We start from the raw sequence: 26,646 nt of genomic DNA, 5'->3' as shown, positions 1-26,646 counted from the left end.
GACTTCAGTCCTGTCTATTGCAGTCACTTGGGAAAGAAACCAGCGAATGAAATATCTCTTTCTCTCTGGCCATTCTTTCAAATACTTTTTTAAAAATGTCAACTATCATACGACCCATCAATCTCACATTGGGATGTACATGAGTGCTCCAAATAGTTTGTAGAAAATTAAATCGAAAGAGAAGTTCACAGGGCCTGTACTATGGCATAGCGAGTAAAGTCTCTGCCTGAAATATTAACATTCCAAGTGGGTAACAGTTCATGTTTCAGCTGCTCCACTTCCAGTCTAGCTCCCCACTAATAGTCTGAGAAAAGCAACAGAAGATGGACCAAGTCTTTGGGTCCTGACACCCCTGTGGGAGACCCAAATGAAGCCCCTGACTTCTGGCTTTGGCCTGGCCTAGCTCTTGCTGTTGCAGCCATCAGGTGAGTGAATTAAAAGATGGAGAATCAATCTCTATCTCGCTCTCCCTCCCTCTATAACTCTAAAATAAAGCTATAAATAAATGCTTTTTTAAAAGCAGAGACAAAGATATTAATACAAAAATTTGAAACTCATACAAAGGTTGTTTTGTAATATCCACTTTCCAAGAACTTTTTGAAGCTTCTTTGCATATGCAAAGGCAATGTAGTTTCCTGAAGCTGTCTCCACCCCCACATGGACCGCAGCATTAGTTACTGTCATCAAGATACAGAAACGGGGCCCGGCGCGATAGCGTAGTGGTTAAAGTCCTCGCCTTGCACACACCAGGATCCCATATGGTCGCTGGCTGTAATCCCAGCAGCCCTGCTTCACATCTAGCTCCCTGCTTGTGGCCTAGGAAAGCAGTCGAGGACGGCCCAAAGTCTTGGGACCCTGCACCTGCGTGGGAGACCCAGAAGAAGCTCCTGGCTGCTGGCTTTGGATCAGCTCAGCTCCAGCCATTGTGGTCACTTGGGGAGTGAACTATCGGACAGAAAATTTTCTTCTCTGTCTCTCCTCCTCTCTGTATATCCACCGTTCCAATAAAAATAAATAAATCTTTAAAAAAAAAAAAAAGAAATATGTGTTCCACTTCCTGCTTCTGCTTTCTGTGTTGCTCTGGGGCTTGGTCTCCTTCTAGCCACGTTTGGCCTGGCTGCTACTGTTACTGCTGCTGCTGCTGCTGGATTCCTCAGACAGGATGAGGTCTCTGAGCCTGAGTCCAGACATCCCAGGAAGCCTCAGCTGAGGAAGATCCTGCACAGCCAGTGGAGATTTCTGGCCCCAGCTCCTTCCTTCATGGCAGCATGACTGAGGACCAGAAGGCATAGGAGGAGGGAGAGGCCAGGACACAGTGCCAGACCGACCACCCTGAGCTGGGAATGGCTCCGACAGGTGGGAAGCAGGGCAAGCAGTCCAAGGCAACAGTGGGGCACACTCCACTCTGTGGAAGACATGCTAAGGCCGATGTCACAATGAATTGTGAACTCACACCTCTCCTCTCACTCATGTCACTCAAGTCAGGCCTTAGAAAGCAGAGAAATCTGGGCTAAGGAACCATCTAGAAGCAGGCCATGGGGATTCGATTTTGTGTAAGAGACATGACCACATGTACCTGGGGAGCTAGGGATGGGTGAGCATCAGCTGGGCTCCACAGGTCTCGCACAAGAGAGGGCAGACACCACACTATAGTCCTAACCCAGCTGTGTGCTTCCCATTTTTCCTCTGATCACAGGTTGACGGACAGTTCATGGTCGTTGAAATTGAGGATACTGAAGAAATAACTGAATGGCGTCTTAGAGAGGCAAAGAGAAAGAAGCAGCAGGTGGGTAGAATTCCCTGTTGTTGAGAGAAATCAGGACATTGTGTGCACATATTTGTCCTTTGTCTCAACTCATCAAGCATCAGTAATTCATTTCCACTTCCCTTCCTTAGCCTGGTCCCACTGAGTCAGGCCTGACTGTCCCACAGAGGGTCCCAGTGGAGAAGCAGGGTCATCCTCTATGACATGGGTACAGATAGAAGGATGTGGGGATTCTTAATCCAAGAGCAGAACATTCCATGTGGGGGTGAGCAGAGCATGTGCTGAGGGAACAAAACTCCTCAAGACCTGGCCACAGCTCCTGTGTGGCTCCAAGCACAGTGCAGCATGCTGGGACTCTGAGGGTGCAGAGATGGGGCTTCCTGGCAGGTGACAGTCACCATCGATACGATGGCTCCCGTTAGAGCCCTGCTGATCCCTGGTCTCTCTGAGAGAGGCCTGATATTAACACAGAATTCAGACACTGGAATTGTGGCAGATCGGTTTAAAATTACCACCTGTGACAGGTCATCCATTATGTCCAAACTTTGGAAGGCAGCAGAACACAAGTCCTGAGGCTGCCACACCGAGGGGAAAACCCAGAAATTCCGGGTACGTGGTTTTGGGCTGGCCCAATTCTGGTCATTCAGGCCATTTGGGAAGTAAAACCAAGGATAGAAGATCTAGTCCTCAGTATCTCTCTCTCTTTCTCTAGCATGCGCGTCTCACTCTGCCTTTCTTTTTTTATTATTTTGAAGATTTATTTATCTTATTGGAAGGCAGATGTACAGAGAGGAGGAGAGACAGAAAGGAAGATCTTCCGTCCCATGATTCATTCCCCAAGTGACTGCAACGGCTGGAATTGCGCCGATCCGAAGCCAGGAGTCAGGAACTTCTTTCCAGGTCTCCCACATGGGTGCAGGGACCCAAGGCTTTGGGCCATTCTCGACTGTTTTTCCCAGGCCACAAGCAGGGAGCGGGATGGGAAATGGAGCTGCCTGGATTAGAACCAGCACCCATGTGGGATCCTGCCGTGTTCAAGGTGAGGACCTTAACCATTACGCTATCATACCGGGCCCTCACTCTGCCTTTCAAAGAATTATAAATAAAAGTTTTAAAACAAGAGGTGAAATTTCAGGGGCAGGTATTTGGTGCAGTGGCTTGGTCACCACTGCGGGTACCCGCAACTCTAGTCCTAGTGTCCATTTTCACGTCCTGGCTCTGCTCAGCATTTCAGTTGCCTGCTTATGCACTTCCTGAGAAGCACCAGATGATACTCAAGAAGCTGGGTCCTTCATTATACAGGAGTTCCAGGTTGAATCTTGGCCTTGGGTTGCAAGACCTCAACTGAGCAATGTCTCTTCTTTCTGTCTAGAGAAAATCAAAGAAAAAAGAAACAGCAGCAGCCATAAAGATCCAGGCGTGGTGGCGTGGCACCCTGGTGCGCCGCACGCTGCTACACATGGCTCTCAGGGCCTGCATCATCCAGCGCTGGTGGAAGATGACCCTGCTGAGAATGCTGGAGAAGAAGCGGCGAGCAGCGCTGCTGGTCTATGCACAGAGGGAGAGGGCAGTGACCAAGCTCCAGTCCTTGGTGCGCATGTGGCGCGTCCACTGGCGATACTGCCAGGTGCTCAACGCTATCTATGCCATCCAATATCACTGGCAGTGCCACAGCTGCCAGACATGTGCACAACTCCAGGGCCACTGTGTGGTCACCGCCACCCACCTGGAATTCCATATTGAGATCAGTCACTTCTAGTTTGACCAACAAGGTGCTCTCTCCTGTCCACAGTAAACATCACTCAGCTCTGGTGTGCTGCCTGTGGTCTTCCAGCTAAGAGAAACTTCACCTTTGGGCCTTGCTGCCCTTCCTCCTCCTCCCTCCCTTGACCCTCTTTCTCCACCTCCTTCTTAGACAGAATATCAATGAACTGTGCCAGCAGGGTCTGTGCACCTTGGTTTAGAGTGACAGTAGCTGCATGCCACTCACTCCATGGTCACAACAGAAACTGTCCTGCTATGTGACAAAGCTCAAAGTTCCACCCCTGTCCCTTTCAGATCATGAGACACCCATGGTACAGGGCACATCACCTTCCTGAAGAGCCTGGGCCGCTCCACACATGTCTGAGCAGACTGTGAAAAATGGCTCTGACAGCACAGGCCAAGGGCAGCTGGGCCTGTAATGATGCCTCCTTTTACTCCTTGGCAAGCATGGAGAGAGAACATCAGGATACAGCTGACTCCCCCTGGGGCCTGAACAGTGCAGCCCAGCTGAGAACCAGGAAATCCCCTTAGGAGGAGGAGGAGGGTGGGCTGCACCTGCTGATGGGCAGGTGATGGTCCTAAGGGCTAGTGAAAAATCTCAGGTTCAGAACACCTCAGTTTTAGCTTTAGTTCCTCTTTAATATTATTTTTATCAAAATACTTCCTTTTCTGGCACCAATGCTGTAGCACAGCAGCTTCAGCCTCAGCCTACAGTGCCACCATCTCACATGCGCACTAGTTTAAGTCCTGGATGCTCCACCTGCAATCTCTCTCCCGACTTACAGCCTGGTTGAAAGCAACAGATGATGCCCCAAATTTCTTGGGCCTCTCTACCCACATAGAAGACTGGAAAGGAACTCCTGACTCCCAGTTTGGACCAGCCCAGCTCCAGCCATTGCAACCATTTGGGGAGTGAACCAACAGATGCAAGCTCTCCCTTTAGCTCTCCCCTTCTCTCTCTGTAACTGTCTTTCAAATAAAGATAAATAAATCTTTTTTAAAAAATACTTCCTTGGGCCCGGCAGCTTGGCCTAGCAGCTAAAGTCCTCGCCTTGAAAGCCCCGGGATCCCATATGGGCGCCGGTTCTAATCCCGGCAGCTCCACTTCCCATCCAGCTCCCTGCTTGTGGCCTGGGAAAGCAGTTGAGGACGGCCCAATGCATTGGGACACTGCACCCGCGTGGGAGACCCGGAAGAGGTTCCAGGTTCCTGGCTTCGGACTGGCGCGTACCGGCCCGTTGCGGCTCACTTGGGGAGTGAATCATCTGACAGAAGATCTTCCTCTCTGTCTCTCCTCCTCTGTGTATATCTGGCTGTAATAAAATGAATAAATCCTTTTTAAAAAATACTTCCTTTTCAAAAATGTTTATTATTAATTTGGAGGCAGAAAGCCAGAGACAGAAATCCTTGGACCCTCCACCTACATGGGAGATCCGTACAAAGCTCCCCTTCCGTTCCCTTCCTCTTCCCCATCTCCTCTTCTTCCTCTTCCCTCCTTCTCTTCCTCCTTTTCCTCTTCTTCTCTCTCTTTCTCTCTCTCTCTCTCACACACACACCATGTCTCTCTGTCTCTCAAACACATTTTTAAAAATCAAGATCCTCTAAAATAAAAATTGAGACAGCTGCTCACAGGGACACCTGCTCTCCGAGACTTCAGGGAGCATTCCAGCTGCAATGCAAGGCATGTTGAGAGCGACGTGGAGCTACGTGAAGAAATCAACAGCGCTGGGAAAGGGAACGTGCAAGGTAGACACTGCAGAAAGTCTACACGTGCTTCCTGCCTTCCCTTCTATCCTCTGATTTAAAAGAATAAAGCAATGATTACTAATTTGTATGGATGGTCTCTCAATGTGTAAAGAGTAATTAAAGTCCCATAGAGAAGTGGAAAGGCACCAGCATTTTCCTTGGAAACCTTTGATATTACTACCTCAAGTGAGATTGTTGAATATCGAGATGATAGTTATAATATTAGGTCAATCTGAAGGAAGTAATTTTAAAATGTAAAGAGACCAGGCTGTAGCACGATGAGCTAAGCCTCTTTTTGTAGTGCCAGCATCCCAAATGACAGCCAGTTTGAATACAAGATGCTCTACTTCCAATCCAGCTACCTGCTTGCTAATGTATCTGGTAAATCAGCAAAATATATATCAAGTCCTTAGAGCCCTACATCCATTGCAGTCATCTGGGAGTGAACCAACAGGTGGGAGATCTCTGTCTCTCCTCTCTCTACATATCTGCTTTCAAAATATAACCAACTAGGTATTAAAATGAAAAGTAAAAGAAAGGATGAGGAGCTAAAATGGTAACCAAGGTATCTACATGGCTCAGAAAAGGATAGCTCATGTTCTTAGATGGGAAATGTCAGACTGCAACACTGGCCAGTACATGCAAGAACTGGGTTGTGGGCAGATCAGGCCGGCTAGGCTGTAGCATGTGTGCCCCTGCCAGGTCTGGGGGCCAGCCTGGTAGGGCTATTAGAGAGTCATCTCAACTCAATCAGCATGTCCCCTAGTGGGTGTGAGCCAGGTCTCAGGTTAGGCTGGATTGGGCTATGGCTCCCACCAGTGTACATGAAAGCTGGGTCTGGGGAACGGCCTGTTAGGGGTTCACGGGGCTGCCCTGATTGGGCCATGGTGCATGTGAGAGCCAATCTAGGGGTGGACTGGGTCAGACCAATGCACCTGCCTGCACTAACAGGAATTGGGGTTAGGGGCTAACCTGTTAGAGGTCTTAGAAGGGCCCCCAACCCTGCTGACACACTTGCAGAAACATTAAGAAGATAGTTCAGGCAGCCATTTGGTCCAGACTGCAGCACTACCAAAGAGCGTGAAAATTGGAACTGGGGGTGGGCCAGATAGAGTAGCCTAGGCAGAAGTGGGCCCCTAAAGTGCATGAATACCTTAGACTGACAGGATCCCAACCTCAGGGAACCATCCATGGACATGTGGTCTGACCGCAGAGCACGTGTTGTGGGACTGGGCCACCCCTGTAGCTGACTCCCAGAGAACGGATGAAGAAGATACCCAGAAGCACATGAAACACAAGACAACTGGTTCCTCCAATCCAACAGAAGACTTCAAGTTCCTTTTCAAGGGATTGGGGAAAAAAAAACAGTACTTCAGGCCAAGTTCTACAGAAAGCACCTAGGCCCATGGACACTCTGAGAAAGACATGGACAACCAACAGGCTTCAGAACTTATACAGAGAGAACCAGGAAGAGCCACTCTGAGGACAAATGGAATCTGTCAACTGTTACACAATAACCACTCAACATCCTGGGGCATTCTCTCCAAGGGTGTGCCTGTACAGACCAGACTGGTGAGGCAGCATCAACAGACCATCTCCATCCTCTGCGATTAACGTAATCAAATAGCAAGCAACAGGACACCCCTACCCCACCATTCCACTACTCACATATCTCCCTCACTGCCTCTCCCCTCCCTAACCCTCTCCTCCATCCCTACCAGGAGCCCAAATGAGTCTGAAATCCCCATCTCCTCACCTCTGTGTTGAACATTTAAAAATTAGTGATTTTGTTGTGAAACAAATTATGAAAAAGAAGTGAAATCTCTGTATCACAAACACAATTCTATCCCTGCCACCACCTGAGCAAAAAATCCTATAAACGATCACATACAAATCCCAGCAGCGTGTAACTCTGGCCTCTCAAATGCTTAACAGAACTTTCCATCACTTTCCATTATCTATGGTTTCCACTGTCTTGGTGCCTGTGGAGTCTACTGGGTACAGGACTTCTAGAAGACAACCATGTCTGGAAGACTGGGACAAAGCCATTTTTGCAGGCTACAACTGAGGTTTCCGGATCCAAAGGGAACTCATGGCACTGCTTAAAATTGAAGGTTATTATGTTTGGGATGAAACTGAATTCCACTTGGGCAATAGGTGTGCCTATGCGTACAAAGCAAAGAACAGCATAGTGACCCCTGGCAACAAATCTAACAAAACTAGAAACATCTGGGGAAAGGGAACTCGTGCTAATGGAAACAGTGGCATGGTTCATGACAAGTTCCAAAGCAACCTCCTTGCAAAAGCCATTTATACAGAATTCAAGTGGTACTGCACCCCTCAAGAATATAACTATTAAAAACAAATAAATAAAATGGAAAAAATAGTATCTGTAAAGGTTTAAGTTCCACTGGAAATAAGTGCCAGATGTGCTGAGGTTTCCCAAGTTTGGGGAGAACTTTTTCATCCCTTGTGGATCCTCTCAACTTCTCAACTCTTAGCAATTTAATTCAAAAAATATTGGCAATTTATTTTGGAAGAACTCACTCCAGACTCAACTGACTATCCCTCCACCTCCAAGTGCTAAGCACTATATGGGTGCCGAATTGTGTCCCGGCTACTCCACTTACCATCTAGCTCCCTGCTTCAGGCCTGGAAAAGCAGTGCAGAATCGACCAAAGCCTTGGGACTCTGCACCTGTGTAGGAAGCCCAGAAGAGGCTCTGGAATCCTGACTTCAGATCAGCTCAGCCCCAGCCCTTACAGTCACCTGGGGAGTGAACCACCAGGTGGAAGCTCTTTCTCTCTGTCTCCTCTTTGTAGATCTGCCTTTCCAAAGAAAATAAGTAATCAAAAACAACAAACAAAAAAACCAAACCCAACCCTGCTCTCTCAGGTGGGCAGCAGGAACCCAGTTGCTTGAGCCATCACCAGCTACCTCCAGGAAGATGGAACTGGGAGGAGAGCCAGCACTCACCCAGCCCGGCACCAACGGATGCTCACACCCCAACCACCATCTTGACCAATAGGCCAATCACCTCCTACCAAAACCTCACCCTTGAAGTATGTGTTCCACTTCCTGCTTCTGCTTTCTGTGTTGCTCTGGGGCTTGGTCTCCTTCTAGCCACGTTTGGCCTGGCTGCTGCTGCTGGTGCTGCTGCTGGATTCCTCAGACAGGATGAGGTCTCTGAGCCTGAGTCCAGACATCCCAGGAAGCCTCAGCTGAGGAAGATCCTGCACAGCCAGTGGAGATTTCTGGCCCCAGCTCCCTCCTTCATGGCAGCATGACTGAGGACCAGAAGGCACAGGAGGAGGGAGACGCCAGGACACAGTGCCAGACCGACCACCCTGAGCTGGGAATGGCTCCGACAGGTGGGAAGCAGGGCAAGCAGTCCAAGGCAACAGTGGGGCACACTCCACTCTGTGGAAGACATGCTAAGGCCGATGTCACAATGAATTGTGAACTCACACCTCTCCTCTCACTCATGTCACTCATGTCAGGCCTTAGGAAGCAGAGAAATCTGGGCTAAGGAACCATCTAGAAGCAGGCCATGGGGATTCGATTTTGTGTAAGAGACATGACCACATGTACCTGGGGAGCTAGGGATGGGTGAGCATCAGCTGGGCTCCACAGGTCTCGCACAAGAGAGGGCAGACACCACACTGTAGTCCTAACCCAGCTGTGTACTTCTCATTTTTCCTCTGATGACAGGTTGATGGAAACATAATTTTGATTGATGTTGAGGAGGTTGAAGAAATAACCTACTGGTATATTCAACAAAGAAGAAAAAAGGTAAATAGAATTTCTTGTTGTTGAGAGAAATCAGGACATTGTGTGCACATATTTTTCCCCTGGTGGATCCTTCATCTGAATTCATCAAGCATCAGTCGTTCATTTCCACTTTCCCTCTTCAGCTTGCTCCCACTGAGTCAGGCCTGACTGTCCCACAGAGGGTCCCAGTGGAGAAGCAGGGTCATCCTCTATGACATGGGCAGAGGTGGGAGGGGAGGACGTGGGGACTCTTAATCCAAGAGCAGAATGTTCCATGTGGGGGTGAGCAGAGCATGTTTTGAGGAAGATTCCAAAGACTAGGTCATGTCAGAGAGAAAATGCCCTGAGTGGATAGGACGGGGCTTCCTGACAGGGTCAGCAGGCCAAACACCAGCCCTCCTCTCTAGAGCAGTGAGCCCTGCAAAGGCAGGTTCAATGAGAACAGCCCTTGTCCTTACACACCTTCCAGTAACTAATGGCTCTTGTGTAGCTCCAAGCACTGGAGTGATGGAGCAGTGAAGCACACTGGGACTCTGATGTGTGGTGGTAGGTCTACTTGGAAGGTGACAGTCACCAATCAATATGCTGAATCCAGTTAGAGCCCTGCTGATCCCTGCTTATTCTGAGAGAGGAAGGTGTTAACACGGAACTCAGAGGCTGGTGCCGTGGCAGAGCAGCTGAAATTGCCTCCTGCAACAGTGTCATTGCGTATGGGGGTGGTTGAGTTCCAGTTACTCCGTATCTGATCCTTGGCAGGCATCAGACCACAGTGTAAGTCCTTGGGCCCCCTGACATTTATGGGAGACTTAGAAGAAACTCTTGGTTCGTGATTGCAGTCAGACCCAGTGCCAGTAGTTGAGGCCTTTTGGGAAGTAAACCAGGGAATGGAAGAGCTCTTTCTTGCTCTTTCTGTCTCTTTCTCTTTTTCTCTCCTTGTGCTCTAATTCTGATTTCACTTAAATAAAACTAGATGTTTTTTAAAAAGAGACAGAGTTCAAGGGCAGGTATTTGGTGCAACGGATAAGTCACCACAACGGGTACCCCCATTCCTAGTCTTAATGTTTGGGTTCAACACCATTCCAGCTTCCTGTTTATGCACACGCTAAAAGGCACCAATGAGGCTCAATAGGTGGGCCCTGTACCAACACAGAAAACCCAGGTTGAGTTCCACGTGGTTACTGTGGGCATTTGAGAGGTAAACCAATTAATAGAATATCTTGCTCAGTCTCCATTTCTCTCGATTAAGTAAAAAAAAATAGAGTACAGGCTTCCAGGAGGATCGTGGTTTAATGGTCAGCCATCAACTGAGCAATGTCTCTTCTTTCTGTCTAGAGAGAATCAATCAGAAGAGAGACAGCAGCCATAAAGATCCAGGCGTGGTGGCGTGGCACCCTGGTGCGCCGCACGCTGCTGCACATGGCTCTCAGGGCCTGCATCATCCAGCGCTGGTGGAAGATGACCCTGCTGAGAATGCTGGAGAAGAAGCGGCGAGCAGCGCTGCTGGTCTATGCACAGAGGGAGAGGGCAGTGACCAAGCTCCAGTCCTTGGTGCGCATGTGGCGCATCCACTGGCGATACTGCCAGGTGCTCCATGCTATCTATGCCATCCAATGCCACTGGCAGTGCCACAGCTGCCAGACATGTGCACAACTCCAGGGCCACTGTGTGGTCACCGCCACCCACCTGCAGTTTCACATCGAAATCATCAACTCCTAAGGGTGTTGATGAGCCAACAGTCTCCTGTCCACAGTAAACTGCTACTTAGATCTGGTGTGCTGCCTATGGTCTTCCAGTTAAGAGAAAACGTAACATCTCAGCCTTACTGCCTCTTCCTCCTCTCTTCCCTGACCCTCTTCCTCCTCCTCCTCCTTAGACAGAATATCAAAGAACTGTGCCAGCAGGGTCTGTGCACCTTGGTTTAGAGTGACAGTAGCTGCATGTCACTCCCTCGGTTGTCACAACAGAAACTATGTGACAAAATTCAAAATCCCATCCCTGTCCCTTTCAGATCATGGGGCACTGGGGAGATGAGGGCACATCACCTTCCTGAAGAGCCTGGGCCCCTCCATACACATCTGAGCAGACTGTGAAAAATGGCTCTGACAGCACAGACAAGGGGCAGCTGGGCCTATGGTGCCTCAGTTTACTCCTTGGCAAGCATGGAGAGAGAACATCAGGATACAGCTGACTCCCCCTGGGGCCTGAACAGTGCAGCCCAGCTGAGAACCAGGAAGTCCCCTTGGAGGAGGAGGGTGGGCCCGGCACCATGGCCTAACGGCTAAAGTCCTCACCTTGCACACACTGGCATCCCATATGGGTGGTGGTTCTAATCCCAGCAGCTCCACCTTCATCCAACTCCCTGCTTGTGGCCTTGGAATGCAGTCGAGGACAGCCCAAAACCTTGGGACCCTGCACCCGCATGGGAGACCTGGAGGAGGTTTCTGGTTCCTGGCTTCGAATTGGCACAGCACCGGCCATAGCAGTCACTTGGGGAGTAAATCATCAGACAGAAGATCTTCCTCTCTCTCTCCTCTCCTCTCTGTATATCTGACTTTGCAATACAAATAAATAACTCTTAAAAAAAAAATAGTGGGAGGAGGGTGGGCTGCACCTGCTGATGGGCAGGTGATGGTCCTAAGGGCTAGTGAAAAATCTCAGGTTCAGAACACCTCAGTTTTAGCTTTAGTTCCTCTTTAATATTATTTTTATCAAAATACTTCCTTTTCTGGCACCAATGCTGTAGCACAGCAGCTTCAGCCTCAGCCTACAGTGCCACCATCTCACATGCGCACTAGTTTAAGTCCTGGATGCTCCACCTGCAATCTCTCTCCCGACTTACAGCCTGGTTGAAAGCAACAGATGATGCCCCAAATTTCTTGGGCCTCTCTACCCACATAGAAGACTGGAAAGGAACTCCTGACTCCCAGTTTGGACCAGCCCAGCTCCAGCCATTGCAACCATTTGGGGAGTGAACCAACAGATGCAAGCTCTCCCTTTAGCTCTCCCCTTCTCTCTCTGTAACTGTCTTTCAAATATAGATAAATAAATCTTTTTTAAAAAAATACTTCCTTTTCATAAATGTTTATTATTAATTTGGAGGCAGAAAGCCAGAGACAGAAATCCTTGGACCCTCCACCTACGTGGGAGATCCATACAAAGCTCCCCTCCCCTCCCCTCCCCTCCCATAAAGGAGTGAGAAAGCGAAGAGCTCACAGGAACCTTCGTCTCTTGAAACCTTTTGTTATACATCTTTGATATTACTACCGCAAAAGAGATTGCCATACATCGAGATGATAATTGTAATTCTAGGTCAACTTGAAGAAAGTTAAAACATAGAGGAAAACAAAGGATTGTCACTACCAGGTGTCCACACATTCAGAGTATAGCTCTCATTCTTACAAGAGATATCTGTTTCCCAAAAATAATCTTGCCCCACCTCCAATCAGCAAATCCCACACAAAATCACATAAAAATCCCAGCAGGTTGTGTCAGGAAATTAACTCCCAATTCTTCAAATGCTTGATGGAACTTTTCATGTTTATAGTATCTTTGAAAGCCCAGATGTGGGCAACTCCCTAAACTTCTTGTACCTAGGCAAGTGTTACACCTCTGGGACAAAATTAGCCAATATCTGGTTACATTCTGTTCCTGGTTAATGCCATCTCTGTGTTTACTGTGTTAATGTGCCAGCGTATCTGCCTATTTTATTTGAGAGAGAGAGAGAGATCTGGGGAAAGGGACAGAGTGCCAGGTATGTCACTTATCACTTATCACTACCACCAAACACACATGGGAGGATCACACATTGCCAAGGGATGGGGGCTGGAGATGGATCAGAATGGGGCCATTGAGGGATTGTTTGACATGTTAAAATGATTTCTTGGGGCTTCTTCCATGGACCAGGCTACTGCACCCACAGGTATCAAAGAAGCTGAGACAGGGTGGATCAGAAGAGAGAATCCAGAGGGCTTTCCCAGGTCACACTAAAGCACTTGCCCATGCACACAAGAGTCAGGTCTGTGGATAGATCAAGTCAGGCTAGGCCACAACACCTGCTGATGAGAACTTGGACTAGGAGTGGACCAGGTCAGGTTAGGCCATAGCAACAGCCAGTGTTTGCCAGGGCTTAGGGAGAGCCACACGAGGCTTGACCACAGTACCCACCAGCACATGCGAAAACCAGAGCTCAAGTGGGTCTAGTAGATCTTTGGGGACACCCTTCTAGGCTTCAGCACCTGCCATTGTGCACAAGAACCAAGGCTGGAGTCAGCATGAACGGGGCTAGGCCACAATACTCACTGGCCCACACAAAAGCCAGGATTGGAGGTGAGCCAGGGTTGGTTAAGGCTGCAGCACCTGTTAGCTCGTTGAGACCCAAAGCTGGGGACAGGTATCATATGGGTTTCTAGGGTTTGTCCCAAGTAGGCCACAGTTCAAGAGCTGTGGCTGGGAGCAGCCTGGGCCGGGCTAGTATATAGCACCCACTGGCATGCATAAAAACTGGGACTGGGGCCAGACCATGTAGGGGTTCTTTGGGGGCACTGCAATTAGGCCACAACACCCACTGGTACATACAAGAGTTGAGCTTGAGGAGGCAGGCTAGGCTGTGCTAGTCTGCAACACCTGCCAGTTGACGTGAGAGCCAGAGCTGAGTGTGGGGCTGACCAGGCAGCTATACCCTTGGTACATGTGGCTGGTGAAGGGCACAGATGAGACTGACACTGCACTAGCTGGCACACACAAGAGCAAGGCCTGAGGACCTTACAGGTGACGTTTCTTAGGGGACCCTTCAACTAGACCACTGTGCTTGTCCTCAGGGAAAATCACATAGACACATGTTCTGAACCCAGGGCACGTGTTGCAGGACTGGGCCACGTTCAGTTGCTGTCCTTCATGCAAGAATGGAGAGCACAACCAGAAGATCACAGAAGACAAAACAGCCAGCTCATCTAAGCCAACACCCCGCCAAAAGATGAAAAGAAGGACAAGTAGAACAATATTCCAGGCCAGGTTGTACAAGTACCTAGGTCTGGAGGCGCACTGAGGTAGACAAACAAGCAAAAAAGCCTTGGAAAGAATCCCTCACCACTGATGTCACAAATCAGACAACTTCTCAGAAAAATCAACATCATTCAAGTAACACCTTCGGAACATTCTTCCCCACAATGGGGTCTCAAAGGCAATATCCATGCCTACCTCCATGGGTGTTAATGTAGTGTGACAGCAAAAAACTTCACACTTTCTCTCTCACCCCCCACTCCCTGCAGACACGGAAGGAAAAACTGAACCATTTATTTCACCCACCTCTCTCCCAACCCCACCATCTCCATCGTAATCAGAGATCCACATGGGTCTGCAATGGCCTAGTCTTGGGAGGGAGTGAAAGAAAGAAAGAAAGAAAGAGAGAGAGAGAGAGAGAGAGAGAGAGAGAGAGAGAGAGAGAGAGAGAGAAAGAGAAAGAAAGAAAGAAAGAAAGAAAGAAAGAAAGAAAGAAAGAAAGAAAGAAAGAAAGAAAGAAAGAAAGAAAGAAAGAAACCTTTAAAGATTTAAGTCTCACTGGAAATAAATACCAGATGTGCTAAGGTTTCCAAAGGTCAGGGAGAACCTCCTCATCTTTGGTGGATTTACTCAACTTATCAAGTCTTAGATATCTTATTCAGTCATTATTGGTAATCTACATTGGAAGAACTCGCTCCTGCTCTCACAGATGGGTAGCAGGAACTCATTGCTTGAGCCATCACCAGCTACCTCCAGGAAGATGGAACTGGGAGGAGAGCCAGCACTCATCTAGTCTCCCTGACAAGGGATGCACACATCCCAACCAGAAACTTTACCCAAACCTTCAAGTATGTGTTCCACTTCCTGCTTCTGCTTTCTGTGTTGCTCTGGGGCTTGATCTCCTTCCAGCCACGTTTGGCATGGCTGCTGCTGCTGCTGCTGCTGCTGGATTCCTCAGACAGGATGAGGTCTCTGAGCCTGAGACCAGACATCCCAGGAAGCCTCAGCTGAGGAAGATCCTGCACAGCCAGTGGAGATTTCTGGCCCCAGCTCCCTCCTTCATGGCAGCATGACTGAGGACCAGAAGGCACAGGAGGAGGGAGACGCCAGGACACAGTGCCAGACCGGCAACCCTGAGCTGGGAATGGCTCTGACAGGTGGGAAGCAGGGCAAGCAGTCCAAGACAACAGTGGGGCACACTCCACTCTGTGGAAGACATGCTAAGGCCGATGTCACAATGAATTGTGAACTCACACCTCCCCTCTCACTCATGTCACTCAAGTCAGGCCTTAGGAAGCAGAGAAATCTGGGCTAAGGAACCATCTAGAAGCAGGCCATGGGGATTCGATTTTGTGTAAGAGACATAACCACATGTACCTGGGGAGCTAGGGATGGGTGAGCATCAGCTGGGCTCCACAGGTCTCGCACAAGAGAGGGCAGACACCACACTGTAGTCCTAACCCAGCTGTGTGCTTCTCATTTTTGCTGATGACAGATCGAGGATGATGTTGAAGAAATAACTTACTGGCAAATTCAACAGAAAAAGAGAAAGCAGCAGGTAGGTAGAATTTCTTGTTGTTGAGAGAAACCAGGACATTGGTGTGCACATCCCTAGGATGTGGGCTTTTGTCCTTGGTGGATCCCTTGTCTCAACTCATCAAGCATTGGTAATTCATTTCCACTTCCCCTCCTCAGCTTGCTCCCACTGAGTCAAGCCTGACTGTCCCACAGATGGTCCCAGTGGAGAAGCAGGGTTATCCTCTATGACATGGGCAGAGATGGGAGGATGTGGAATTATTATTCCAAGAGCAGAATGTTCTGAATGTGGGGTGATCAGAGCACGTGCTGAGGGAACAACCCCCCCTCCAAGACCTGGCCACTGCTCTTATATGGCTCCAAGCACAGTGCAGCATGCTGGGACTCTGAGGATGCAGCAACTGGGCTTCCTGGCAGGTGACAGTCACCATCAATATGCTGGCTCCCATTAGACCCCTGCTGATCCCTGCTCTCTCTGAGGGAAAACTGGTGTTAACACAGAATTCATGGAATGGTGCTGTGGCAGAGCAGGAAGATCACCTCCTGCAATACCAGCATCACACCAGGGCACCAGTTTGAGTCCCAGCTGCTCCACGTCTGATTCTTAGTGGCCTAAGTGCTTATGGAATACTTATAGGAGACTTCCAAAAGCTCTTGGCTTAGGGCTGGCCCAATTCTAGCCATTGAAGCCATTTGGGAAGTAAACCAGGGAGTGTAAAATCTCTCCCAAACTCACTCTCTCTATATATATGTGTGTGCGTGTGTGTGTATTCTTATTCTCTCACTCTGCCTTTCACATAGATAAAATTTTAAAAGAGAGAGAGAGAGAATTCAGGGGCAGATATTTAGTGCAGTGGCTTGGTCACCACTCCAGGTACTCCAACCCAAGTCCCAATGTCCATTTTGAAGTCCTGACTCTGCTCAGCAGTTCAGCTACCTGCTTATGCACACCCTGGGAGGTACGAGACTCAAGTAGCTGGGTCTTAGCATCTACCTGGGTGCACCAGGTTGGATACTAGCGTTAGATGACAAGACATCAACTAAGCAATGTCTCTTCTTTCTGTCTAGAAAGAGTTAAGGAGAAGAGAGACAGCAGCCATAAAGATCCAGGCGTGGTGGCGTGGCACCCTGGTGCGCCGCACGCTGCTACACATGGCTCTCAGGGCCTGCATCATCCAGCGCTGGTGGAAGATGACCCTGCTGAGAATGCTGGAGAAGAAGCGGCGAGCAGCGCTGCTGGTCTATGCACAGAGGGAGAGGGCAGTAACCAAGCTCCAGTCCTTGGTGCGCATGTGGCGCATCCACTGGCGATACTGCCAGGTGCTCCATGCTATCTATGTCATCCAATGCCACTGGCAGTGCCACAGCTGCCAGACATGTGCACAACTCCAGGGCCACTGTGTGGTCACCGCCACCCACCTGCAGTTTCACATCGAAATCATCAACTCCTAAGGGTGTTGATGAGCCAACAGTCTCCTGTCCACAGTAAACTGCTACTTAGATCTGGTGTGCTGCCTATGGTCTTCCAGTTAAGAGAAAACGTAACATCTCAGCCTTACTGCCTCTTCCTCCTCTCTTCCCTGACCCTCTTCCTCCTCCTCCTCCTTAGACAGAATATCAAAGAACTGTGCCAGCAGGGTCTGTGCACCTTGGTTTAGAGTGACAGTAGCTGCATGTCACTCCCTCGGTTGTCACAACAGAAACTATGTGACAAAATTCAAAATCCCATCCCTGTCCCTTTCAGATCATGGGGCACTGGGGAGATGAGGGCACATCACCTTCCTGAAGAGCCTGGGCCCCTCCATACACATCTGAGCAGACTGTGAAAAATGGCTCTGACAGCACAGACAAGGGGCAGCTGGGCCTATGGTGCCTCAGTTTACTCCTTGGCAAGCATGGAGAGAGAACATCAGGATACAGCTGACTCCCCCTGGGGCCTGAACAGTGCAGCCCAGTGAGTACCAGGAAGTCCCCTTAGAAGTTGAAGGAGGGTGGGCTGCACCTGCTGATGGGCAGGTGGTGGTCCTGGGGACTAGAACATCTCAAACTCACAGCACCTCCATTTTTGCTCAGCAAATCCCTGGATCCAAAACCTCTCCCCAGGACCTGTGTAACAATCAAGGTCCTCTCTGATATGACCCCACCTCTACTGGCATCTCCATTCAGGGTGGTTTTATCCTGACCAAGATGACACACAATCTAGCCTCTCAATTCTTCCCTCAAATAAGCCAATCACATGTCCGTCTTCAGTCACCCACTGTTAGGGCTAATCTAGCACAGCATCATTCAATAGAACTTTCTGTGAGGACGGAGAACTTCTCCATCTCTACTATCCATTATGGCATCCAGTAGCCATGTGGGCTGCAGAGCCCCTGAAATAAGATAGTGTGTGTGTCACATTTTATTCAAACGACCACAGATGTTAGGGGCCACTGACCGGGCCCATTAGGTGCTAGACCTCAACAACACGATTGTACTACTGCTCAAGTCTTTCTCTAGCACTCCACCTAGCAATTACTTCATTCTTTCCTTATGGTTAAGCAATTTCCAAAGGTGTCCTAAGGTCTTCCAATTGATTGACCCTACCCATTATTTTTCACCCACTTTTGATTTATCCAGTTCAGACATTTTTTTTTAAGATATTGGTTTATTTAAAGTAAGAGGGAAAGTCATAGCCCGGGCTGAAGTCAAGAGCCAGGAGCTTCTTCCAGGTCTCCGCTGTGAGTAGCAGAAGCCCAAGGACCTGGGTCATCTTCTGCCCCTTCTTCCAGGTGTAACAGCCAAGAGCTGGATCAGAAGTGGGGCCATCAGGACTCAAACCGGAGCCCCAGTGGGATGCTAGTGCTGCAGCTTTACTCACTGACACAATACAGGCCCTAGATTCTTTTCACTGAGAGAATCTCTCCCCTGCACACTTTGGCTTGCCTGGTCCATCTTTCCCCCTGCCACACTGCAAACACGTGTGACATGAACCCAGACATTTCCCTGTCCTGCACCTACAAAATTGGGCAACATGGCTTGAGGGAAACCAGCAGTCATATCTCCATTTACTGTCCTGATTACATATCCCAACCAGACATGTTTCCCCATAAGCTTTTCTGGTACTTTGCATTTACATTTCCTATGTTGAATAATTCATACCACCTCCTCTCCAACTGTCTGAGTCTACTTCTTCTCTGCCTGAACTCCACTTACGATGTCACCACCCACTCAACTGAAGAAAGCCTGGACTGCCACCTTCTCATCAACTCGTTTCCATCCCACAAATGCAGCTGCCTTCCCTCGAGGCGAAACAAATGACAGGTCTTTGTCCCCATCAAAAGCAAACCATCAATTAATATAAAAAAAGCTATTTGAAAAAATCCAACACTCATTCATGATTTTTTAAAAGTGCAACAGGCTTGAAACAGAGACCACCTCAAACTGATCGAGAGAATCAAAGAAAAACCTGTCATGGTTAACATTGAAAGGTTAACATTGGAATGCTGCTTCTCCTAAGATCAGGGACAAGGGTACACACACTTCTGTTCACACACTTCTGTACTGAAAGTTCCGCCAAGGCAATTAGGCAAGAAAAGGAAGTAAAAGGCATGCAAAATGGAAGAGAAGATAGAAAGCCATCCCGACTTTCAAATGACATGGTTATCTGCATAAAACATTCTGAGGAATGTTAAAAAAAAAAAATGAATGAAAGAAAATTGCTCCAAAGAAAACAATCTTCTTAGAAACACACTTAACACATACAAAGATCTACAAGCTCTAAACTACAAAATGCTAATTTAAGAAGCCAAAGGGCGGGGCCGGTGTTGTGGCACATCACATTAAGCTGCCACCTGCAATGCAGATGTGTGAGCACCAGTTCAAGTCTCCTCTTCCTTTTAATGATGTCTTTATTTTTATTGGAAATTCAGATATGCAGAGAGGAGAAGAGACTGAGAAGAAGATTTTCCATCCACTGATTCACTTCCCAAGTGGCCACAATGGCTGAAACTGAGCCAATCCGAAGCCAGGAGCCAGGAACTTCTTCTAGGTCTCCCACACAGGTGCAGGATCCTAAGGTGTTGGGCGGTCCTCGACTGCTTTCCCAGGCCACAAGCAGGGAGCTGGATGGGAAGCTGGTCCGCTGGGACACAAACCAACACCCATATGGGATCCCAGTGCATGCAAACCGAGGACTTTAGCCACTAGGCTAATGCACCGGGCCCTAGAGTCTCCACTTTTAATCCAGCTCCCTGCTCATGTGCCTGTAAGGCAGTAGAGGCAGTAGAAGCAATAGAGGCAGGCCCTTGTCACCCATCAGAGACGTGGGTGGAGAAACTGGAGATGCATTAAATCAAAAGAGACATCCACTACGTTCACAAACTGAAAGGCAGCAGAGTGAACATATCAGTTTTCCACAAAATGATGCACAGGTTCAAGGCAATTACTGTCAAAATCCCAGAAAAGTATTTTACAGGCATAGTCAAGTTTGTTCTAAAATGTGTATGATACATTAGTCAGGTCCTCCAGAGACAGAGCTATATATGCGAAGACGGCTATTCTAATTACAGAATCTACAAAGACCCACGTTCTTCCATCTGCCAGCTGGAAACCGAGCACAGCCAATAGTGTAGGTCAAAGGCCTGAGGGCCACAAAACCCGTGGCACCCGTGCTGAACCACTTCCAAAGCCTGAGTCAGCACCACTGCCTGCGAGAGTTCCGAGTCCCACCTCCAGGGGCCAGGCAGGGCTCAGTCAGCTTTCCTCCATCTTTTCATTCTGGTCAGGCCTTTAGCTGCATGAATGATGACCACTCACTGGGGAGGGTCATCAGCTTTATGCCATCAATCAATTCAAACACTCATCTCTACCAGAGACATCCTCAGCAACGCTCTCAGGAAGCATGTTTAACCCGTTAACTGGGCATCTCATGGCCCAGGCTGGCTGACAGGTGAAATGAACCCTCACAAAAAGCAGGGCAGAAGCTCAAGATTAGCTCAAACCATTTTGAAAGGAAGCATAGGGGTTGGTGCTGTGGTATTTCAGGCTAAGCCTCTGCCTGAGGTACTGGAATCCCATCTAGGCACCAGTTCAAGTACTAGCTGCTCCACTTTCAATCCAACTCCCTGCTGATGTGCCTGGGAGCAGCAGATGACCCAACTACTTGGATCCCTGAGTCCACATGGAATATCTAGAGTAAACTCCTGACCTTCCAGCAGCTCAACTCTGGCTGTTGCGGCTATTCGGTTAATCAGCAGCTGGAGGATCTCTCTATCTCTGTTTCTCTCTCTGTAACTTTGCCTCTCACATAAAAATAAATACTGGAGGGCCTGGAATGGTAGCCTTGTGGCCAAAGTCCTCGCCTTACACATGCTGGCATCCCATATGAGCACCAGTCCTAATCCCAGCAGCCCCACTTTCACCCAGCTCTCTGCTTGTGGCCTGGGAAAGCAGTTGAGACGTCCCAAAGCCTTGTGACCCTGCACCCATGTAGGAGACCCAGAAGAGGCCCCAGGTTCCTGGTTTCGGATTGGCTCAGCTCCAGCCGTTGCAGCCACTTTGTAAATTTGACTTTGGAATAAAAATAAATAAATCTTTAAAATACATAAATGCTGGACAAAAAAAAAAAAAGAAGAAGAATGCCTAGACAATGACTGAACTGACTAATCCTTCCCTTGCAAATGCCAGAATCCCATATGGCCAACCAGTTTGTGACCTGGCTGCTTTACTTCCCATCTAACTCCCTACTTATGACCTGGGAAGGCAGTGAAGGGTGGCGCAGGGCTTCGGACCCTGTACCTGTGTGGGAGACCAAAAGGAGGTTCTTGGCTCCTGGCTTTGAATTGGCTCAGCTCTTGCCATTGCAGCCACTTGGAGAAGTGAACAGTGAATGGAAATGGAATTCTCTGTGTTTCATCTTCTCTTTGTGAATCTTCCTTTCCAATAAAAACAAATTAAAAAGAAAGGGAAAGAAAGAAATACTAAAATGGGATACATCACTCCACTCCACCCAATACTAAAGCTCAGCAGACAAGGTAAGGCTGCATTGGTGGAAGGATAAATCAGTGGGATCAAACAAGCGCCCAGGAACAACCCTGTGCAGACAGGCAGGCTTCGTTGAGTTTTGGCAGATGTACAATTCAATGGGGGGAAGACCACATTCTTAGCAAACGACGCTGAATGAAATAACTGGATACCCATGGAGACAAAAGCAAAGATCCAGATGTGAGGATACAGTACAGTATGCATCTCTACTTCCAGATCAAAGATGGACTCCCAATGAAACTGCTACTATGTCTTGACAATGGGATGCTGGACTCTGCCATTGTCCTTGCCCGTAATGATGGATATACGACTGTTTATGAAGAACAATATTATAATCATAATATAGGGGAACTTGGGGGAGGAGGAGACTTGGGGTGGGAGTAAGGGAAATTCCAAGGTCTATGGAACTGTATCATAAAATGATAATAATAAATTTTTTAAATGAAAAAAAAGCAAATGAGCCTTGACTCACAACACAAACAAAAATCAACTCTAAATGAAGCACCAATTTCAGTTTTCAAAAACTAAAACAATACACTTTTCAGAAAACGAGGGAAAAGTTTAAGGCAAAAAGCTCTTAGATTTGACACCAGGAACACAGTCCAAAAAAGGAAAACTGCTCATTCAAATGAAGCCCATGCTATTAAAGCCCAGTTAGGGAAGTGGAAGGAGCAGCCAAGGGATTTGAGGAAATGTTTACAAACCACCTCTCAGAGGAATGGCCTGTAACTCGATGTTTTTTTTACTTACGACTTCTTTAAAGGTAAGTTGTAGCACAAATGGAGGAGACGGAGATTAGCCTGCCACCACTTCCCCACGCGTGCCCAGCCTCACTCACGGAGTATTTCCACGACCAGAGCGGCACCTGCAGTGTGACTGATGAGCTCACACTTGCACATTATAACCACCCAAAGGCTGCAGCCTACAGAGAGCTCACCCTCGGGGTGGGACGGCCCATGGATTTGAAAACTGTGTGTTGACAAATAACCACCCAAGTCAAGCACATGCAGCTTAATTTCCCTCTATGCTTTGCCTATGCATTCCTCACTGCTCTCCCTCCAAAAACCATTCCTGGCAATTCCTGTTCTTCCTGCTGGCACCATAGTTTAACCTTTTTTTCCCCCAGAATATCATATATGTGGGAAATACAGTAACACAGCGTCTTCAGCCTGGAGTCTTTTACTGTGTAGCATGCATTGAAGATTCTCCGTGTCTTTTCATGGTTTGATAACTCATCTCTTTTTCAGCATTAAATAGCATTCTCTTGTAGGGATACATCCCACGTTGCTTATCCGTTCACCTACTTGCAGACACCTTTGCTGCTATGAAGCCAGAACAGGTGTAGATAAAGCTACCATAAACATCCACAGGCCACTGAATGGACAGCAGTGTTCGGTGCCCTTAAGCAGAGACAAGCAAGAACAAAAAAATGCCAGGTCCTGTGGTGAGAGTGCATTGTGCTTTGTAACAAGTACCAAACTGTTTTCCAGAGTAGCTGCAATGAAAGTAAGTTCCAGTTGTTCCTCCTCCTAGCCAGCACTTTATGTCTGCGGTGATCTAGAGTTTGGCTTTTCTAATAGATATCCGGATGCTATATATTTTAACTCCCAAACTGAGCATTGCAGCAGACGATGGCTCAAGTCTTTGGCCCTGCACCCATGGAAGAGAGACCCAGAAGAAGCTGCTGGCTCCCAGCTTCGAATTGGCACAGCTCTAGCCATCGCCACCATCTGAGGAGTGAACCAGTGGATGGAAGATCTCTCTCTCTCTCTAACGTTCCAGTAAAACACATAAGCCTTTAAAATATATTTTTAGGAAAAAACCCTCAGCACTAAGTTAGAGAATGGGAGCAAGACACGAAAAGACATTTTACTGGAGGAAGAGATACATGGCAAATAAGCATTTGAACACCTTTCCAGCTTCAGTAGCCATTAAGAGAATGCAAATTTAGATAACATTATACATCTGTCAAAATGGCTAAATATTTTTTAAAATACTAAAACCAGATGCTGCTGAGGGATGTGATGAAACTGGATTTCTCATACACAGCTTTTGGGAATCTAAGCCGACACAGCCACCCTGGACAACAATCCGACAGTTTCCTAAAGTCGGAATCGAACAAAATTGCCCTCTTAGGCATTTTTCTAGACCAAAAAAAAAGGGGGGGGGGATTTAAGTTCAAAAACCTGGACATAAAAATGTAGCTTGAAAAAAAGGTTACGGAGTAGGATGTCATCAATAATCCTCTCTCAAGAAAGCAAGGACGGCGCAGCCTGCGTGGATCTGACGTAACTGCGCTGGAAACCCTGGCGTCTGATTTGAGCTCCAAGCAAAGGAGCCGCTTTTCTCCGCTGACCCCGCTCACCCCTGCTCCATGGTCCTCCGAAGTGCGAATGTCCCCGAGCAATCTGCATTCCGCATGCTGGAGCCCTGGAGCCAGGAAGGGTCGTAGGAGCCCGGGAATACCGAGGAATTTGTGCCCTGGAGGTCGCCTCTGCTCAGAAAAAGCTCAGATAGCCGGCACCCCATCTCCAGGCCAGCCTCCTCCTTTCAAACGGCTCCTTTGCTCAGAGCTCAAATCTTCAACAGCTGAGGCCTGTGGCCGCTTGGGGAGTGAACTAGCAGATGGAAGATATTTGTCTCTCCTTCTCTCTGTAAATCTGCCTTCCCAATAAAAATAAATAAATCCAGAAAAAAAAGTTTGTGGGAAAATCTGAATTAAAAAATAAGCTTATTTTGCTGCAAAAAAAGAAAAAAGAAAAAAGAAAAAAAATGTTCAGGTTCTCTGGCCATCAGGGGAATAAAAATAAAAATCACAATTAGATTTCACCTCATCCCAGTTAGAATCGTTGACATACAAAAATCAGAAAACAGTAAATGCTGGCGAGGGAGAAAGGGACCCTAATTCATGGTTGGGGGGACTGTAAACTAGTGCGTCTATTATAAAAGACAGTATAGAGATGCCTCAGCATCTGAAAATAGGATCTACCATATGACCCAGACATCTCACTCCTGGGACTATAGCCAACTGAATGTAATCAACATGAGAGAGTCATGTGTACCCTCAGGTTAACAGTAGAGCAATTCACAAGAGCTACATTGTGGAATCAATACAGATACCCAGCAGCTGGCTGGGGAAAAAAATGTCATAAATATACACCATGGACTACTATTCAGCCATAAAAAGAATGAACTCTTGTTTTTTTGCCAATAAATGCATCCAAATGGAAACCATTATTGTTAGCTTTTTTCTCCACAAATCCAAGATGCCAGAGACCATGAGTCTTACAAGAGGCCCTTTGTTCCGGTGGGAAGGGCAGCTACGGGGCAGCGGGAAAGCTGGAGCGGGTAGAGAGAGAACAAGGGAGGTGGGAGAGCAGAAATTGGAGAGAATGCAGAGAGAGACAGAGAGCAAGAGAAAAAGAAGACAACAAAAGGAAGGGGCACCTTTATAGCCTCGAGGTGGGTATGGGGAGTGCCAGGTTGGGGTTTGGCAGGTGTATCTGTAGGTAGACACCAGGGATGATGCCTCAGGGAGTTGCTGGAGCAGAGCTGTCAGGTATGGGGGCCATGAAATACATGGAATGGCAAAAAAACACAGTTTAAGCCTAAAGGGCATGAAGCTTACTTAGGCAACTGAGCCTTAAAGGGACCAAGACCTAGGGGATTTACAGTAGTGCTGGGGAAGCAAGCATTCAAGGTGGCGCTGGGTCCAGAATGGAGGAGTCAGTCTTTGAGGTCGCTACTCGAGTTGTTCCTTCCAATTATGCTTCATGAAATAAACCAGTCCCCAAAACACAAATCTCACATGCTTTCCAGATCTGTGGTAACTAAATAGAATGAGATGAACAGCCTGGGATTTGATCATTGCTTACAGCATTTTTGCTCCTGAGGAGTGGCATAGAGTGTTTTCCCACTGTGCTGTGGATGGGCATCTTAAGCCTGTGATTGCAAAGTGAAACAAAAACATGCTATTGCAAAAATCAGGGGGATAAAAGAAAGAAGGAAGGAGGAAATGGGCGAAGAACGCGAGCAGAAGGGTGGGTAGGATGGAAAAGATTACTATGCTCCTAAATCTGTATTGGAAAATTTGCTCATTTGTGTTAATTTTTTTAAGAGGGGAGAAAAGAAGTAAAATTGCCTAGACCTTGCAAACTTCAAGCAAGCACAAACTTCATAAAATGTGAATTTGAAAAAAGGCAAATTCTTGTATTTTAAAAGTATGCATTTTAATTTTCATTTAAAAAAATTATTTATTTGAAAGGCATAGTTACAGAGACAAATCTTCCATTCACTGGCTTACTTCCCAAATGGCTGCAAGGGCCTGGGTTTGTCCAAACTGAAGCCAGGAGCCTAAACCTCCATCCAGGTCTCTCACATTTGGGTCATCACTGATGGCTGCCATGGGTTCAGGAGGAGGGCTGACACAGCACTCAGACCTTGGCCCAGAACTGAAAGACCGCAAAGCCAGGTACGTCGCTGGGCTAGCAAGGCCCCTAGGTGGACCAATGATAGACTCAGACGTTCCTTACCTAATTAGGATCTGCAACAGAGCCTATGTCAGCTTCTGTGTTGGGCCTCGGTTCGAGTCCCAGCTGCTCCACTTCCAATCCAGCTCTTCTCTAATAGCCTGGGAAGTCAGCAGTGGATGGCTCAAGGCCTTGGGCCCCGAGCCCATGTAGGAGACCCATAAGAAGCTCCTGTTTCCTGGTGGCTTCAGACCGGTCTAGCTCTGGCAGTTGTGGCCATTTAGGGAATGCACCAGCAGACGAAAGATCTCGGTCTTATTGTAAATCTGCCTTCCAAATAAATAAATAAATAAATAAAGTGCTACTTGCTGCTTGGAATGCCTGCATTCCGTATCAGAATATCTGGGCTCAATTCCTGCCTCTGATCCCAACTCCAGCTTCCTACTCATGCACACAGTGGGAAGTCTCAAGTACCTTGAGTCGGAGACAGGACTGAGTTCCCAGCTCCCGGCTTCCCCTGGGCCAACCTTGGCTGTTGTGGACATGTGGGGAATGAATAATCAGGTGGTGGGT

At 47.9% G+C, this 26,646-nt stretch overlaps 3 protein-coding genes and 1 pseudogene across 3 annotated transcripts; all 4 read left to right on the top strand.

Moving 5' to 3' along the window:
• The first annotated feature begins 1,044 nt into the window (after positions 1 to 1,044).
• LOC131477935 (IQ domain-containing protein F2-like) lies at positions 1,045 to 3,577 on the top strand. Its single transcript, XM_058678928.1, has 3 exons — positions 1,045 to 1,553; positions 1,697 to 1,786; positions 3,138 to 3,577. Exons 1-3 carry the CDS (start codon positions 1,536 to 1,538, stop codon positions 3,522 to 3,524), a joined length of 495 nt encoding a protein of 164 aa, XP_058534911.1. The 5' UTR covers positions 1,045 to 1,535; the 3' UTR covers positions 3,525 to 3,577.
• Positions 3,578 to 7,235: 3,658 nt separating this feature from the next.
• LOC105941608 (large ribosomal subunit protein eL33-like) lies at positions 7,236 to 7,627 on the top strand (annotated as a pseudogene).
• Positions 7,628 to 8,344: 717 nt separating this feature from the next.
• On the top strand, positions 8,345 to 10,815 carry LOC101519185 (IQ domain-containing protein F2-like). The gene is made up of 3 exons (XM_058678929.1): positions 8,345 to 8,843; positions 8,987 to 9,067; positions 10,379 to 10,815. The coding sequence occupies exons 1-3, from the start codon at positions 8,826 to 8,828 to the stop codon at positions 10,760 to 10,762; spliced, it is 483 nt and encodes a 160-aa protein (XP_058534912.1). The 5' UTR covers positions 8,345 to 8,825; the 3' UTR covers positions 10,763 to 10,815.
• Positions 10,816 to 14,973: 4,158 nt separating this feature from the next.
• On the top strand, positions 14,974 to 17,085 carry LOC101519426 (IQ domain-containing protein F2-like). Its single transcript, XM_012925947.2, has 3 exons — positions 14,974 to 15,398; positions 15,540 to 15,602; positions 16,649 to 17,085. Exons 1-3 carry the CDS (start codon positions 15,381 to 15,383, stop codon positions 17,030 to 17,032), a joined length of 465 nt encoding a protein of 154 aa, XP_012781401.2. The 5' UTR covers positions 14,974 to 15,380; the 3' UTR covers positions 17,033 to 17,085.
• The last annotated feature ends 9,561 nt before the right edge of the window (positions 17,086 to 26,646 follow it).

Source organism: Ochotona princeps, chromosome 21 (assembly GCF_030435755.1).
Source record: "Ochotona princeps isolate mOchPri1 chromosome 21, mOchPri1.hap1, whole genome shotgun sequence".
Classification (NCBI taxonomy): Eukaryota; Metazoa; Chordata; class Mammalia; order Lagomorpha; family Ochotonidae; genus Ochotona; species Ochotona princeps.
Note: the sequence above shows the minus strand (reverse complement) of the source record. Positions and strands in the feature narration are given on the sequence as shown.